The 18,781-nt window shown below is 47.3% G+C and overlaps 1 protein-coding gene across 1 annotated transcript in view; it reads right to left on the bottom strand.

Moving 5' to 3' along the window:
- Positions 1-18,781, bottom strand: part of TRAM2 (translocation associated membrane protein 2) — a 79,218-nt gene that overhangs the window by 17,233 nt on the left and 43,204 nt on the right. The window contains exons 3-4 of the mRNA XM_015565307.1: positions 2,316-2,425; positions 1,711-1,827 (exon numbers count right to left, since the gene is read on the bottom strand). Coding sequence (XP_015420793.1) covers positions 1,711-1,827; positions 2,316-2,425 — 227 coding nt within the window. The remainder of the gene's footprint in view (positions 1-1,710; positions 1,828-2,315; positions 2,426-18,781) is intronic.

Genomic DNA, 18,781 nt, shown 5'->3' with positions numbered 1-18,781 from the left:
CGTAACATAAAAATGTGATTTTAAAATGAAACTAGCTGTGTTCACTCCTTTTACAAAACTGCCCTCTCTTCTTCCTCAGCCACTCTCATCCCAGCGGGAACTGTCCTGTGAGAACGGCAGGGCAGGTAGGGCCAGGAGCCACGCGGTGTTAGGAGGTGGAGTCACTGGGTCCAGGGTCCCCCAGGTCCCCATTTCCTGTTGAACATGTGGAGTGGGGAACCGGCTGTCACCGCAATAAAAGTCTGTTATGAGCTTTCCCCCTCAAAAGTGCTGTATTCTCCCGACTAATTAGCATCATCATTTTCAAGTCCTTGAAGGCAGAGAGAAGCAGAGACAGAGCAGTCGCATCTCACACCCTGGAAGGGTGCTAAGTGACTTGGCTGTGGGCCTCCAATCTGGCCTCAATGTGTCACAGCTGTGCTGTGCTGTGCGGAGTCGGGGGAGGCAGAAAGGGTAAGAGTGATTCACTCGGAGATGAGGCAATGCTGCTGCAGAAAGACCAGTTACATGTGGTCCCCGAGCTGTTCTGCCTCCAAGCAGCTCAGGGTCTCCCGAGGCAGGCGTGAGCCAAACGCGAGGGGCGGGGAGGTCTGCAATCAGAAGCACCTAGACTTCGGGGCCAGGATGTGTGCCGCACAACAGCAGGGGGCGCTGCTCACATGGCTGCCGGGAAGTCCGCCCCTGGACAGAGCACAGGGCAGCCCTGCTCAGGACAGGAGTCTCAGGTCCGCATTTCACCTTCCCCGTGTTCTGTTCGGGAGAACCGTTCTGTGATGGAATGATGATGGAAATGAAAGCAATGCACAGAAGACATGTCCACTTCATAGAGGAGATGACATGAGCGTTCCTCTCTGGAGCAGAGAGCTCCTCGGGGTGTGAGTGCTTATCACTGTCGGTGCAGGAAGAAGAGGAAGCAGGACGCAGCAAAGGAAATGTCTGAACGCCGCGGGGCTGGTGGGTTTCTCACGGGACAATTTCAGCCCCTGAGAAATGGGCCAGGTTGCAGGCAGGTGGTGCTCCAGGCTGAGAAGGGGGGGTGGGGGATGCTAATTAAACACCTCCTAGCAGGACAGCCTGGGTCTCCTTACAGTGAACCCCAAAGGACTGTCCACATTCTTCTGTTGGAAGGAATGTGCTGTATCAAGGGTTGCTTGAAATTAGAGTCCTCTGGTTAGAGGGGGAGGTGGGTAACTGGTCCGCCAGGCACCTGTGGGAATGGCACTGACCCTCACAGGACGTGATGTGTGGACAGGGGGCTGCTGCACTTGCTTGCAGGAGGCCAGTGCAGGAAAACGGAAAGCATGCTTGACTTAGAACCAGACCCAGAGTCCCAACCCCATCCTGGATACTCCAGAAGCGCATGACCGTGGGCACACTTTGGAACCTGAGCTTGGGTTTCTACAATCCTTACCACGGGCAGGCGCCCAAATGAACGTAAGTTTGTCTTGTGGGACAGTTTTTGCAGGGCGCCCTGTAACATGACACGGGCCATTCGGATACACAGCACCATCACTGTGCCCTCACAGCAACTACAACAAGTGTTCACTTTGCACAAGAGGACTCTCCAGCTGTAAAAATGGCATTTGCCCCTCTCTCACAGGACTGTGAGGATGGAAAAATGGCTTCAGTTCTAAGGAATGGCCCCACGTTCTCCATGCAGCTCCTTACTCTTTTCCTTCCCCGAGGAGAAAAGCCGTGAGGACCACTCACCGTCACCACCACGTACAAGCACCAGATCACCGAGCTGAGATGAAAGACCACCAGCTGTCCAGATTCGTTGAACTTGCTGTGTTTGACCTTGGAGAGATGAAGCCTTTTGCTGATTTTCTAAAGAATAGAGAGAATGCCCCATATTAATATACAAGCGTATTGGTGATGGGCAGGTTTCAAACTCCTGCTCCTTCCCACGAAAAAAAGGTTAAAGGTGGAAGCCAGCCATAATCCAAGTCGTTCAGTGTAGGACTACTGTGTGCACAGAGTGCTATGTGAAGCGAGCATTTAGAGGAAGCAGCGAGATTAGTGTCCGCAGCCCAGATGTAAAGAAAACAACCCAACCAGACTGTAGGACGGGCCACAGGGACACTGTCCTGTCTTATTTCAGGCAGTTCTCTCCGCTTGTGACAATAAACATTGCTGTTTCGTGTGCTGGCTAAAGAAGCCTGTGAGAGGGGCTGTGTGTGTGAGAGATAGCCAGTCCACAGGACCAACCACGGCATGAAATTGGGGGTGAAGAGGTTCAGAGCTCCTCCCGGGTGACTCCTGGGACCCACGCATCTCCCCAGTTTCTGGTTTCGGAATCTAGACGCATCACTTACGTCTAAGATGTACTCCTGAACCACAGCGTGCAAGATGATGGTGATGAAGATGTAGAACAAGATGGTGACCAGGTCCTTGGGCCCGTAGTGGTAGTGCACAGTCTCGCTGTCTGCGGAGGTAAAAAGAGCCCCGTCAGCATCCCTGGGTGAGGAAGCAAGCGCTCTGGGACCCAAAACTGGAAGGAGATCCGGATGTGCCATCAGTGCTTCCCTTCTGAAGAAAGAGCTGCTTCCCCAGAATCCTGCCTCTGGACTTGACCCCTGGAAAGTGCCCAGGGGAGGACTCGGGAACAAACACACGTCAACGTGTGATGGCTCCACCTCCTGAGTCTGGGCAGGAGAGCGCAGCGCTCACAAGCCAGGGGTCAGAGAGAGCCCGTCTCGATCACTCCCTGGCTGTGTCTGTGGGGAAGTGGCCACCCTCTCTGAGCTGCAGTGTCTTCCCCTGTGAAAAGACTGTAGTTATACTTCATCACGGAGGCACAGCACAGGGCTTCAGAGTGTGGACCCAGAAGCCGGAGTGGTATCACAGCTGCCATTTACTTCCTACGTGACTCTGGGCACCTCTAACGTGTGGCCTTTCTGTGCCTCAGTTTCCTCATCTGTGAAATGAAGGTAACAGCAGTTTCTGTATCGTATGGTTATTGTGAGAATTAGATGACTTAGTCAATGCAAAATGCTTAGAATAGTATCTGCTACATATGTATTTGCTACTATTTGTGTTGTCGATGTTGGGAGAAGCACACTATTGTGAGAATAAAGTGAGATAATTTGTAGGCAAGATGGTTATTACAATGCCTATGACCATGTGAGCATGCAATAAATGGTTTATGAAAATATTATTTAATAGTAATCAATTGGAATCCCAGATATATTAAGTCTTCTGAAGCTCGGCTAGTACAGTCTCTTTCTCCATGGACAGGGGACTTACACCCACGTCTGAGGAGCGGGCGCAGGGCTGCCAGAGTTGGTGAACTTGGGCCTGGATGGCTGCTGCTCGGTAACTGCCCTCCCACCAGCAGACACACTGGCTGGCCTTCCAGCTGTGCTGCATTCTCGCTGAGTCACACGCATGAGTCATCGCTCTGCTGGGATGCAGTCACCAGCAGGAAGGTGAGTTTCAGGGTAGCCTCAGACAAAGCAGAGCCCGTTAGGTCACGGAGAGTCGACCCAGCCTCCGACACCCTGGGCTGGGGGACTGTGACAGTGGGCAGGGGTGGAGGATGGCAAGGACAGGGAGCACATGAACTCTGAAACCAGACACACTTTTCTTTTTCCTCTTCCTGCTCCTTTCCACAGAGACCTACTCTGTGAGAGGCACTGGGCTAGCTGTTAAAATAGGGATAGAAGACTCTGTCTGGACCGTGGGATGTACAGACCTGCAAGGAGACGGAAATAAATGTCCCACTCCTTACAGACGGGCACGCGGTACCAAGAGGTAAACACAGAAACACAGGGAGCCAAGGCAGGCAAGGCCTGACTCCGGCTGTGCTGAAGCAGTGAGGTGGCAGGTCAGGGTGAACAGATCCCAGGAATAAGTAGGGGTCACCCCAGGCAGAGGAGGTAGCATCAGCAAAAGATGCAGGGAATGAGGCTGCAATGTGACAGGAATGGGGAGGCGGTCATGGCAGGGGATGGGGCTGCTGTGAATGGCCTGGGTGCCGCGTGAAAGGGTGTGGGCTTTATCCTGAAGGCTACATGGAGACATTGAAGAATTCAAATTCAACAGGAAAATGATAACATGTGGGTTTTGGAAAGTTACTCTGGCAGGAGTGAACAGCATGGAGCCGGGAGGTAGACACCACAGGGAGCTGTCACAGGAGTGGTCCAGGTGAGGAGCGGTCCAGGTGAGTAGCTCCAAGACCAGGAGGTGGGGGGAAGCGGGGGAGCCACCAGGGACAGAACTGATAAGATTAGCTGGTGACCCTCCAAAGAGGCTCAGATCTGGGGGATGGGGTGGTGGGTCAGGCACTGAGCACTGAGGACGGAGGAAAAGACCAGCAGAGGGAGGAGAGAGGGGTGTGGAGCTAGCCTCCTCCCTGTCATCCGTCTGTAAAGCCCGATGACATTTCCCCACCTTCTTCAGAAGGAAGGATCAAAGGAGACTAATTAGATGGCAGCATATTTTGAAACTGTAAAAGCACTAGCCAGATGCAAAGTTTCATCATCAAGACCAGCAAATTAGGCAAAATGGGAGTCACACATAACACCAAAAACAGCATGGCCCAAAAGCAGTGAAATCACACATGTCAAGACTTTGGATTATCCACTTCAAAGTCTATTCGGGGTCCTGCCATTTTCCACCCCAAGTGCCCAAAGAGATGTGACTATAGCCCTAAATTCTTCTTGAGACAAGAATGAATGTATGATTAATTCATTACTTTGTTCCTTCGCTTTTGAGAGCTACATGCACGTCTGCTCATCAACCAATCAACCATGTCCAAGGCTCTGTGCTGGGCACTGAGGAGATGGCAATGAGCAAGGCGGGCACCCTGCCCTTCTGGAGCTTAGCAGGTCGCATCCAACTCTCCTAGACTGAAAAACCAGAGGCCAAAGAATTCTACAGCAACAAAAACAAGCAATTACTTTAAAAATATCTATTCAATGGGCTTCAATAGCTATTTCTCTAAATAAGACATACCAATGGGCAACGGGTACATGAAAAGGCACTCAACATCACTATCATTAGGAAAATGCAAACTGAAACGACAGTGAGACACCCTCAACACGCATTAGAATGGCCATAATGCAGGGGTTGGGGTGGGGGTAAAAACAAACAGAGAATAACAAGTGCTGGCGAGGATGTGTATAAATTAGAATCTTTGTGCATTGTTTGTGGGAATACAAAATGGTACAGTCACTGTGGAAAACAGTATGGTGGTTCCTCAAAATTAAAAACACAGAACAATCACATGATCCAGCAATTCCACTTCTGGATATATTCTCAAAAGAACTGGGATCAGGGTCCTGAAGAGACATTTGCACACCCATGTTTATAACAGCATTATTCAACAGCCAAGGGTGAACAACCAAGTCTCTATCAACAGATGAATGGAGAAACAAAATGTGGTATATACATATAACAGAATATGATTCAGCCTTAAAAATGAAGGAAATCCTGTCACATACTACAACATAGATGAAGCTAAAGGACACTATGCTAAATAAGCCAGTCATGAAGAGATAAATACTGTATGATTCCATCATATCAAGTTCCTAATGTAGTCAAATTCATAGACACAGAAAGTAGAATGGCCCTAGCCGGTTTGGCTCAGTAGAATGGCCCTAGCTGGTTTGGCTCAGTGGATAGCATGTCAGCCCACAGCCTGAAAGGTCCCAGGTTCAATTCCGGTCAAAGGCATGTACATGGGTTGCAGGCTTAATCCCAGCACTGGTTGGAGTGTGTGTGGGAGGCAACCAATTGATATGTCTCTCTCACATGAATGTTTCTCTCTCTTTCTGTCTCTCCTGTTCCCTTCCACTCTCTCTAAAAATCAATGGGAAAATATCCTCAGGGGAGGATTAAGTAAAAAAAAAAAAAAAGAAAAGAAAAGAAAGTAGAATGATGGTTGCTAGGGGATAGGAAAAGGGGAATGGAGAATTGCTGTTTAATGGGTACGAAGTTTCAGTACTGCAAGATTCTTTGCCTGACAATATGAATGTACTTAACACTACTGAAATGGGCACTTAGAAATGGCAAGGACTGTAAATTTTATATTATACTAGAGGCCCAGTGCACGAAGTTGTGCACAGGTGGGGTCCAGCCAGCCTGCCCCTATCGGGGCTGATCGAGCTGGGCTGGCTGCGGGGAGGGGCCGAAGGTAGTTGGCTGGCCCTGCCCCCTGGTGGAACTCCCAGTCGAGGGGACAATTTGCAAATTAGCCTTTTATTATATAGGATGTATTTCACCACAATTTAAAACAGACACCAGCTGCCTGGTGTGATAAATGCTTTGACATAGAGTGAAGGCTGAGAGGGAAATAACAAGGAGCAGAAAACTCACAGAGAGTGAAGGGGACAGGGAAGCCGAGGAGTGCAGCGGGGAGAGCTTGGGAGGGTGGGTGGGCTGAGGAATGAGGTGAAGCTAGAGAGCAGGGGTGGGGCAGGCTGCAAAGGTTCAGGCCCTGGGACTACATGGAAAGCTACTGGAGGATATTAGTTACACACATGTTTGTAATGATCCCTCCCTTGCTGAACGGGTTAGAGAGGCAGGGAGAGAGGTTAGAAGGCGCATGCAGGGATCCTGGGCCAGGGTGGCGGTGGGGGCCTGCACTAGGAAGGCGGCAGAGCGGTGGAGAGAGACAAGTTCAGAGAGATGTGGGTGATGGAATCAAAAGCAGCAGCTGATGGACTGGCTGTGGAGAAGGATCCCAAAGCACCTTCTGCCATCTCATCTGTACCCGGGAGCCCTCTGGGCTTTCACAATTCTTCAACGTGTGCTGTCTTGCTTGATCTTCAGAACCATCTCATAAGATAAGCAAGGAAAGTGAATGAAGAAACAGGATCCAGAGAGTTAAGGGACATGGCCATTTCTCAGGTCTCCCACTGTCCAAAAGCCATCTTGGGGTCAACCCGACCCCCTCATGCCCTCCCCAGTTCCCGAATAGTTACTGGTAAGAAGCCGCCCCTGTGATCTCTGTCTCCTACAATCCTAACAAGCAGCATCCCGTGCAAACACCCCAAAGCTGTGCTCTGATTCATACGCGTTCTCTCTCTGCTTCCCCTTATGTGCGGTCTTCCTTCTGATCGGAGTAGGAATTGGTTTGACCCCGTCTTCTTTCTTTCCACAGAGCTATGGAGGCTGGAACTCTGTGTTCTTCTTGGAGGCTACACACAAACTGATGGCTTTGATTCTTTTCTTTTTCCATTTTTGGTTGCTCACGAATTCTTATAAAAATCCCCTCCCTACTACCCCAGTTTGAGCTCCCACTCCCCCGTCCCAGGAGCTCTCGAAAAGAATGGCAGTGGTTTGGCAGGAACGGAATAATTCCTTAGAAGAGCAAGTGTCGGCATGTCTCTGAGCTCTCAGGCCAGAGAGGTGATTCTGGTCACAAGTCACAGCAAAAGGCCTCCAGGGACCAGGTGGGCAAAGTGGTCCAGGTGTCTGAAATCCTTTCCATGCAGAGGCACACAGAGGTACCTTCTACAGGACACTTTCCACTGCTTTTCCTTCAACGTACCGCCCTCTTGGCCTATCTTTCACATTTCCACCAGGACAGAGGAACAAGTTTAGGAAATACCCACTTTCGCTCTAGCTGGTTTGTCTCAGTGGACAGAGCCCTTGAACTGAAGGGTCCCGGGTTCAATTCCCGTCAAGGGCACATACCTCGCTGGCAGGCTCGTCCCTGGCCCTGGTTTGGGCGCATGCAGGAGGCAACCAATCGGTTTGTCTCTCTCGCATTGATATTTCTCACTCTTTCTGTCTCTCCCACTCCCTTTTCTCTAAAAATCAGTGGGGAAAAAAATCCTTGGGTGAGGATTAACAAACAAACAAAAAACAGAATATCCACTCTCCTTTAATCCTACTAAAACAAAAACCACAGTTAAATCGGGGATAGATGGTGACAGTCTCAATGTTAGGGGTGCACTAGAGAGGATACATTGGTTTGACTGTGGTGACTGGAAACTGCAGAGCATGTGTCCCAAGGGGCTGGGAAGGTGCTTCAGCCACTGTGGCCATGGGAGGGGTACCAGCCCAGTGTGGCCAGATTCCCGATATTTCAAAAGCAAAGAGGGTGATATTGGTGACTAATCCAAAAATTTAAAAACATGTTATGGACTAACACCAAACTGGCCAAAGAAAACACATCGGAAGCCAATTCTGACCGCAGGCCACCAATTTGCACTCTCCAGCCTAGATGACCGCTGGCAGCTTTCCAACACCAATATCCTATGAGTCTTCTTCCTACACGCCCCCACTAGAGTATATCAATATGCCCTGCTGTGGAAATTAATCTAGGTTTGAAAGAGATCACCTTCAATTTCAATAATGATCTTCCCACTATAGAGGAGTTATCCCATTTGCCATCAAAAGTGACACGGCTTACTTTGCTTATCTCTGATCATAATTTGAAAAGACAACTAAAAAAAATCAATGAGAGCCTTGGTCCTTTTGACAACCTCTGTTACCAGCTGTCCCTTTTCCAGAGTAACATTCTTTTTTATTTTTACTTTTTTTATTTTTTTATTGATTTCAGAGATGAAGACAGAGGGAGAGAAAGACAGAAACATCAGTGAGAGAGAACCATTGATCGACTGCCTCCTGCACGCCCCACACTGGGGATTGAGCGCACAACCGGGGCATGTGCCCTGAACGGGAATCAAACCACTGACCTACGCTGGCTGGGTGGGACTGACATTCTTATTGACCTCCTGTTTTGCTTCCTATGGCTATGAGATGTTTTTCTGTTCCCTTTGGTGTCACCTGTAAGCGCTTCTCCTGCCTGCCTTGACAGGTTTTGATATATTTTATTGATTTTTTACAGGAAGAGAGAGTGATAGAGGATTAGAAACATCGATCAGCTGGCTCCTGCACATCTCCCACTGGGGATGTGCCCACAACCAAGGCACATGCCCTTAACCGGAATCAAACCTGGGACCTTTCAGTCCGCAGGCCGACGCTCTATCCACTGAGCCAAACCAGTTTCGGCAACAGGTTCTGATCTTATCTCGATACCACTGTGCACGTTCTGACCTCCTTCCCGTGACCCGAGCTGGTTGGCGGCCACTTGTTGTGTTTTTCATATTCCTTAGAGTCTAAGCCCATGAGGCTGGCTCTGCCTTTGTCTGAAAAACTGGCTGTTTAAACAGCATCAATGCACAAATTAGAGGCTTCTTTCCTGCCCAGTGTCCCCTCTCACCACTGCAAATCTGCGATTGTAAAATTTATTTTTGAGTGGTTTCTGTGCTACAGCCAACTCCTGTTTTCACATTATTTAGAATCTTTTAATACACACACACACACACACACACACACTCCAAATTTAAGTAGGAAAAAAGCCATCTTAAGCAAAATCAAGGGGCAAATGATCACCTAGGGCAGTGGTCGGCAAACTGCGGCCCCTTGAGTGTGGCTCTTCCACAAAATACCACGTACAGGCGCGCACGTACAGTGCGATTGAAACTTTGTGGCCACACTCAAGGGGCCAAAGAGCCGCCTGCGACTCACGAGCCGCAGTTTGCCGACCACTGACCTAGGGGAAAATATTTACAATTCAGATCATACACAAAAGGCTAATCTTGCTAATATGTACACAGCTCCTAGGACTTGAGGATAAAAAGACAAAGAATGGGCAAAGGATATAAACCGATAATTCACAACAGAAAAAAAGCACAGATGGCCCTTATACATTTAAAAAGATGCACAGCCTTATACAGAAGAGAGAAATGCAAATGAAGACTACAAGGAGATACCATTTTATACCTATCAGATTGGCAAAAATCTGGAGCTTGACAATGCACTCTCGCTGAGGCTGTAGAGAAACAGGCTCTCTGCTAGCGGGAATGCAAAATGCACCACCTCGTAGGATGGGCAACATGGCAGTTTCCATCGAGATTACAAATGCATGGGCCCTTTTATGCAGAAATTCCATTCCTGGGAATTGATCTTATTGTCAGTACCTGCTATGATCAAATAACATGTGTACGAAGTTATGCACAGCAGCACTGTGTTAACCAATAAACGAATGGAAACAACCCAAGCGGTTTTCATCTGTAGGGGACCGGTTAAATGAGCCACAGTCATCATACATCGCAAAGTGTGGCTGTGGACCAACAGCGTCAGCATCACCTGTGAGCGGAGAGACGTACATTCCTACATACCTACCCAGGCCTACTCAACCAGAAACTCAAAGGAGAGCCCAGGAATCTGTGTTTTAACAACACCTCCAGGTGCTTCTCAGGCACACTAAAATTTAAGCAATGAAGCAAGCTGCTTTAAAAATCAGAGAGAAATGAAGATCAAGATCAGGTGACAGAAGCAAAATGGTGGTTGCTTTGAGGGGGTTACTGACTAGATTACAGTGATGGCAAACCTATGACACCTCTGACACGTGAATTCATTTTTTTGGTTGATTTTTCTTTGTTAAATGGCATTTAAATATATAAAATAAATATCAAAAATATGTCTTTGTTTTACTATAGTTGCAAATACCAAAAAATTTCTATATGTGACACGGCACCAGAGTTAAGTTAGGGTTTTTCAAAATGCTGACACGCCGAGCTCAGAAGGTTCGCCATCACTGAGCTAGAAGGAGCATGAGGAAACTGGGAGGCTGTACCTCTATCTAGATCAGTGCTTCTCAACCTTGCCTGCACATTAGAATCACCTGAGAATCTTTTTAAAATCCTGATTTCTGGGCCTCATCCTCCGGAAATTGTTTCTTTGTTACTAATGTTGTGGCCCCACGCCATAACAAAGAAACAGAATTTCCAGAGGATGAGGCCCAGAAATCAGGATTTTAAAAAGATTCCCAGGTGATTCTAATGTGCAGCCAAGGTTGAGAACCACTGATCTAGATGATGGTTAGTTACATGGGCGCGCACATATGTAAAAATTCATCATGCTGTATGTAATCTTAAGAAATATGTGTGCTTTACTGCACATGTAATACATGTGCTTCAGTAAAACTTTGGGAGAAAATGATGATGCTCCCTGCACAGTGATATGAAATGATACCCAAAATACATTATTTAGTGGAAGAAAAAAGCAAGGTACAGAACATATGATCTTCTACTTGTTATGTGAAAAAAGGGGAGAAAAGAAAAAAATGGACTTGTTTTTGCATAAAGAAACACTGGAAGGTGCAATGGAAATTCTGAAGGACACACAGGGAATGACGCAACTGCCCACAGGATGGGGTGTCAAAGGGAGAACACGCTAACTTCTTATACAGATTTTATTTGAAACGTGAGTGTATTTTCTAGTCAAAAATCTAAAAAAAAATCTTCAAATCGCTCCTGCTTTGTACAAATAGAAATTAAAAAGTTGTGTTTTCCCTACTTTGTTGCTGTTTTTTTGTTTGGTTTGGTTTTCCCATAGTGGCCCAGGCCTGACGAGAAGACCTGAAGCTCATGCCTGGAGCCTCCAGTTGCCCATCATGTGATTCAGGGTCGCTCTGCCTCAGTGACCCTTTCTGAACAGTGGGGACAAAACCATCTACCTTTCTCACAAAGCTCTAAGGATAACACAGATAGCGGACTTAGGAACTGTAAAGTAAGTGCTGCATAAATAGTGGGATCAACAGAGAGAATCAGAAGCTAAAGGAACAGAACAGGCACTATCCAGCACACACAAAAACACTCCCATCAGGGCTCGTGTAGACAATACAGACAACTAGAAGCCATTTATTGAGCACCTGCCCTGTGCCAGGCACTGCAGTGGCCACGTCCTGTAAGTGACATCATTTACTCCTCACAGTGATCCCGAGTTAGCCCCGTTCACAGACAATGGCAGCAGTAACTGTGCCCGGGAATCTAACCTCGCCACTGATCGCAGGGACCAAGGCCTTCCGTCTCCCAGCCAGGCCTCTCTGCTTCCTGACACCCCTCCAAACCACACAGAGTGCATTCATCAAACCCACCTCACCGGCCTGCCCACTCCCAGGGGTGTCAGGGAAAAAAGAGGGACCGAGGACAGGCACTGGGCACACAGTAGCATTCTGCCCTCCCCCGTGGCCCCGTCTCCCCAGGCTGCCAGGCCACATCCGCTCTGACCTCCCAACCTGGACGATGTGGCCAGTGGCCTCTGAATGACAAGCACCACTGTGGTTCTCACACACACACTGTGGTTCCCTCCGCCTGACAAAGAAAGACAAAAGGAAGTCCGGTACCTCAGATATGGCCTTACTTGGAGATAGGTCACCAAGTTAAAATAAGGTCTTTAGAGGGGGCCCTAATCCAACACAACTGGTGTCTTCATAAAAGGGGGAAATTTGGACACAGAGACAGACACACTTAGAGGGAGGATGGCCATTCCCAAGCCAAGGAGAAAGGCCTGGAACAATTCCTTCCCTCACAGCTCTCAAAGGAACCAACCCTGCCGACACCTTGATTTTGGACTTCCAGCCTCCGTAAACATCGAACAGTGGATTTCTGTAGCTGAAGCCCCTTGGTCTGTCATGGCAGCCCCAGCAAACTCATACACACACATAACCAATCCCCTGTTCCGCCCCCTTCAGGCTGTTCAGAGAATTAAAGATATAGAGCCGAGGAATCTTCAAAGTTACCATTTTAACCCCATATTGCATGAACGAAATGTATTTCCTCCAGTTTTACAGGAAGACAAGTACACTTTTATGATGCAAAAAGATAGCAAAGGTAAGAGAAGCATTAAAAAGAATTTAGAAATAGAAGTGTCTGGCTTTTGAATTGTTTTCTTGAAGTAACATTCTTTTGTAAAAGGTTTTAAACCTCCCTTTGGCATTCAGGGGAAAAAAAATTACAACTCCTAGGAGCCAGGCACACACTCAGCCTCCACTGCAGTTTATACACCTGAGGCTTCTACACACAGTCGGCCTGGGCAGACCATGCCTACAGCTGGAGAAGGTGTGAGCTTTGTTTTTAAATTCAAAAAAGTCATAAAGAAAAAATAATTCCTGAAGATCACATACCAAACAAGTCTAAAATTATGTATTTTTTTAAAAACTTGGATAAAAGTAATACAAACAGCCCATTGCTAAATTAAGGATAAAAATTATTTCAGAAAGAACTAAGTAAGAAAAATTATCCTACCTAGATAGAAGAAAAGGGATGACCAGGGACGATGGGAATGGAAAGAAGTAAGAATGTGGGTGGGGTCCAGGTCAGAGGCCGTGTGAGGGAAGGGAAGGAGCAGAGGCAACCGAGGCCGCAGGTCAAAGATGTCGCCACCGGGCTTCCGGTCCTGTCCCAGCACTTGGGTCTGGTTAACAATGAGCCACAGTAACTCAGTGGTTCTCCCTCCTCAAACCTCTGGAACTTCCACGCTGAACGGGATAAACTCTCTGGGCTGTAACAGGGAGCTGGACAGAATCAAGTCTAGGCTGCAAGGCGTGACTTCTGAGGTGCTGGTTACACGAACAGAGATGTGTTCACTTTGTGAAAATTCATGGAGCTGACCTCTCACGGCTTGTCTCCTTTTCTGCACAATTGCTAGACTTAAGTAGTAAGTGCTGTGTTCTGAATGGTTGTACTCCACCCACCAAATTCACACGTTGGAATCCTAGCGCCCAATGTAATGGTGTTAGTGGTAGGTCCTTCGGAAGGCACTTAGGCCATGGGGTGGAGCCCTAGTGAATGGGATTAGTGCCCTTATAAGAGGCCCCATGGAGCTCCTGGCCCCTTCCACCAGGTGAGGATAGAACAAGAAGCCTGTGATCTGAAAGAGAGCCCCACCTAACCACACTGGCACGCTCTCAGACTTCCAGCCCCCAGAACTGAAAGAAATAATTTCGTTGTTCATCAGCCATCCAGTCTGTGGCTTTGCATCATAGCAGGCTGAATGCACTAAGACAGTAAGTTTAGTGAACACAAAGCATCAAGTCCAGAGCTGCTCTGAGTCCTGGGTCAGAGCTCCCACTCTTTCTCAGAGGGCCTCCAATATGCAGGTCTGTGCTTTCTCTTATTTGTACAGACAGGACTTGGGGCCAAAGGGCATCTTGGTGGCTGTTTGGCCTGAGAGACCAGGGCAGAGCCAGATCTCTGCCTCCCTGATTGGGTTTCCCCTCTGCTCACCAGCCTAACTGGCAAACCCAACCTTCCCACAGCTTCCCTGGGGACTGGTGCTGCAGGAGGTGTGAGCAGATCAGCCTTTGCCCTGCCTCACTGGTGCATCCTTAGGACTGTCAATCAACTCTCCGCACCTCCGTTCCCTTTGCTGTAAAAGGATCAGGCCAGCCTACGTGAGTCTCTAGTCTCCTCCAGCTAGACAGGGTTGGGTAGTGTCGTCTGTCATCAAGTAAGGCTTCCACCCCCGGGGCCACTGTTGCCCACCTGTCTCTTCCTTTTTTTGTCTCTCACAAGCTCATCTTACAAAGAGGGGCTCAGTTGGATATGTGATGTCAATCTTTCAAGTACATGATACAAGCACAAGACAAGACTAATTCCTGCCAGCCAGCACAGTGAACAAAGCCACACTCTGGGCCTTGGACAAAGGTCTTTGGCTGAATGAGGCTTTGAAACCATCTGTCTGAGGTTGTTTTACAGGGCAGGGTGTCTCACCCTAGAAGGAGCTGTGAGAACAATGGCCAAGCGAGGTGCGGGTGGTTCCCGGGCTTTCATCTCTGCCACACAATGCCACACAGCAGCTGGTGGCCATAAAGCCCACTGGGACCAACAGAGCCAGGGAGGGGTCCTTGTCACCTTTCATTCCTGCAAAATAAGCCCTCCCCTGGAAGAGGTCCCCGCCTCATTGCCACCACGACTCCTACCCACACTGCCTTGCAGGCGTCTGTGACTTCTGATGAGGGGCAGCCTCAGCCTGAAACCATATCCACCCAGTGGTTCCCCTCCTTCCCTCACCCCTCGACCAAACACAGAAACACCAAGATTCAAAGAGAACAGAGAGATGCAAACGAGTCACAGGATTTGGTGGGTTGCACTGTCATACCTTCGGGGTCAGAAGATGGGGTCATTTGGAAGCCGATTGGAGCTTTCTGCTCAGGACGCTGAGAGCACTGCCTCTCAAACTTGATCCAGAATCGCAGAGGCCTCGTTAAAGGAAAGTTCTGACACAGAGGCCTGAGGTGGGGCTGAGAGGTTGAGTTCCTAACAAGTGCCCAGGGGATGCCTGTAGAGTGGCCTGTGAACAATGTGAGTGGCAAGTGTTTGGGGGGCCTCTAGGGCTCTGTCTTCAGGAAACACGGGTTGAGGCAGGGACTGTCACCTTTAATTTTGCAGATGAGAGATGGAGACCCAGATGTTAAGTGGTCTGCCCAAGACCAATCTGGGTATTAGTGGCACAACGCCAAGCAACCTTGTAAACACTTAGCCTGCCTGAAGTCACCTGGTCTATGTCAGAGGGAGGCCAGGCAGGCCTTGAGTCTGTCTGCACGAAGAATAGAACCTCTGGTCTTTGCTGACCTTTCACAGGCTATACGTTGCTTGCCATAATACCAGATGCTGTGTGATATTTTAATCAGAAAGAAGACTCAATGTCTAATGGCAAGACCAGAAACCTGACATTTTATTCCCTGCCAGAGCTGAGCAGGGTGTATGGCAGGCAGACAAAACACAGGACAGCCAGGGAAACTTCAGTTTCACATAAAGATTCATTTTCTAGTGTAATTATGTCCCATGCATAATTTGAGATATACTTACAATAAAAGAAAGTATTTCTTGTTTATCTGAAATTCAAATTTAACTGGTGATCTTGGACTTTTATTTCCTAAGTCTGGCAACCCTAACAGGGCTGCAAGTGGGAATAGGAGAATAGGAATTTGGTAACAGGGAACATTTCCTGCTTCATTACTGTTGACCTTAAAGAAAACTGCGAGGATACTGGCGTGGCAGGCACCCCACCAGGATGCACAGCTTATTACTGTGACGATTGTGCCAGCTCCTCCTTCAGTCGTCTCTCCGAATGGAGCGTCTCTGCATGTATAGCTGCTGTTATGAGTTGAATTGTGTCCCCAAAAGATTCATATGTTGAAGTCCTACCCCCCAGCATCCCAGAACGTGACCTACTATGGAAACAGGGTTGTGGCTGATGTCATCAGTTGAGATGAGGTCACAGGGGAGCAGGATGGGCTCCGGATCCACTGTGACGGATGTCCTTGCATAGGGGAACTTTGGACACAGAGACCAACGTGCAGGCAGAGGGAAGGCCACGTGAAGATTGGCCTCGGGGGCCTCGTGCTGCCACAAGCCAAGCAACTACCAGAAGCCAGGACCGCGGCCTGGACAGACCCTTCCCTAAAGCCTGATAGCGCGCATGGCCCTGCTGACTTTGATCTTGGATTTCCAGCCTCCAGAACTGTGAGACAATATATTTCTGCTGTTTGAGACACTTGGTTTGTGGTACTTTGGTGACAGCAGCCCTATAAACAAATGCTGGGAGCTGGGAAGAAGACGGAAGAGAAGGAGCAGGAACAGAACCAAACAAGCAGGAGAGGTCATCAACACCACCATCAGCTGTTTTCCATAGAGCGTGAGAACCTCAGCCGAGCGGGGAAAGCCACAGTGTAGGAAAACTCACCGCCCTGCTAAAACTCAAGCTTCAAACATCGAGTTGAACAAGTTACATGCTATATACAGGAGAAACATCAGAGATCACAATCTACCCTGTTACACAAAGCACGTTGGCCTCAGAGAGATACGGGGGGAGGGTTTTAAAATTCGCAACCTCAATAGACCAGTTACTGTGAACAGGTTTTTTCCCACGACAAGCCTGCCTTCCTCCGGTACATACAAACCAAACATTACTGGGTTGGTGTCTAAAGAGTTCAAGAAACAACAAAGCAGGCTGTTCTGATTTCATTGTCTCTCTTGATTATTGGCTCGTCATATTTCAAATGGCCCCAAATGGCAAGATTTCAACAAAAGATAGACTACTTAACAATACTTCATCCTCCCTTTCTACAGTAACTGAAAACTCCTCAATTCAGTGTAAATTTTAATGTATCTTCACCTTTCCCCAGGCCTCGTAGCCTGGAGGAGGATTCAGCAGCCCCACCCCTAAAAAATGCCAAACCCAGCCAGCTCCAGCTGCATGGCCTTCATTTACTAAGTGTGCAAGGTATTTGTTTCACTCCTGAGGCCTTTGCACATACTGAGCCCTCAGCCTGGACTGTACTTTCTTCTACACAGACCCGCCTCCCTACACCCTCAGCACAACTTCCTACACACGCAGCTCAGGTGTCAACTTCTCAGAAACATCTTCCATCATCACCCTTTTATTTTTCCTGACCATGTAACCTTGTGTATTTCCTTCTCCACCCTTATTGCGACTATCATTATTTGTTGTTTGCTTGTTTATTATCAATCCCTCCCTAACCAAATGGTAAGCTCCGTGAGTCAGAGAGAGATGTGTTTTATACATTACTCCCAGGGCCCGGTACACAGGAGGCACACAAATATTTGTCTGGCTTGATCAGTTAATTATTTAAAACAAACAAACGAAGGCATGAGAGGACCAATGCTGGCACACGCCCAAAACACGGTGGGATGCCCTCCATGCGCAGAGGCTCTGAGTTCAACCCTGGAGCATAAAGTCTACACTTCTCATCCTGCCTGTGAAAGGGATGCTTGTAGGGTATCACTTGCCCGCTAGTTTCTCTGAGAAAGTTTTCAAACTTAAAAACCAACCCTCTGATTGTGATCTGGTTTTACAAACAGATAAAAGCTTGCCTGGTCACACACATATCAGGTGCTGTGGTCCCTACTTACTCACGGTAAATTCATAAAGCTGTGTGGGGTCATGATCTGGGGGCCTACGTAAATTGACTTTAAGGAGAAATGTAATGAAAACATTTGATAACTGAATATCTCTTTATAAATTAGTAAACTGGCATTCTCACATATTTGTATATTTACAAAAAACTTAGGATTTATGGGTCCTAAGAATTAGATGGCAGAGGATATTTTGGCCATACATATATAAAACCTTTAAAATGTACACACTACTTGACCCAGAAATTCCAGTAATAGGAATTGATCCTTGTAAAATAATCATGAAAAATGAAGGAAAAAAGAGAAAAGAATTATGAATACATGCAAAAATTTAGCCACAAGAATTTTACTACAGCACTGTTTATAAAAACTAGAAACTCAAATATCCAATAGTATGAGATGGAATAGATAACTTGTGGTAATCCCTATTAAAAAATACTTTATAGCTTTTCAAAATGTCTTACTGAATGGAATAACAATTAATAGCATGGAAAAAAGGGTCACCGCACGCTAACAGTAAAAGAAGTAGGTCATGAATCCACACTCTAAAATGTAAACTGTAGTTTTGGCTGGGTGGTGGGGTCATCTGTGATTTTTTTCCTTCTGTGTTTATCTGTATTTTATAAATTTTCCCCAAAAGACATGCAGCAATCATGTAAATGTATTTTGGAAAGACGTTTACTTAAAATTAAATTTTAAGCAGTCACAAAAGGACAAATACTATATGGTCTGACTTATATTAGGTACGTCAAATAGTCAAATTCACAGAGACAGAAACGTGAGTGGTGGTTGCTGGGGTGGGGGTGGGGGACTGTGAGTTATTATTTAACAAGTGCGAAGTTTCAGTTTTGCAAGATGAAGAGTTCTAAAGATGGATGGTGGTGATGACTATAAAACACCATGAATGTACTTAATTCATGAACTGTACACTTAAAAAATGGTTAAGACAATTAAATTTTACCTTATCTGTATTTCACCACAATTTTTAGAAACTTAAAAATCAGTAAATAATAAGTTGAACTAGGTCTAGAGGTGCCCTAGTTACTAAGATTTTCTATTTATTTATTTATTTTTTTATTTATTAAGGTATTACATGTGTT

This window comes from Myotis davidii, unplaced genomic scaffold (genome assembly GCF_000327345.1).
Source record: "Myotis davidii unplaced genomic scaffold, ASM32734v1 scaffold240, whole genome shotgun sequence".
NCBI classification, from domain to species: domain Eukaryota; kingdom Metazoa; phylum Chordata; class Mammalia; order Chiroptera; family Vespertilionidae; genus Myotis; species Myotis davidii.
Note: the sequence above shows the minus strand (reverse complement) of the source record. Positions and strands in the feature narration are given on the sequence as shown.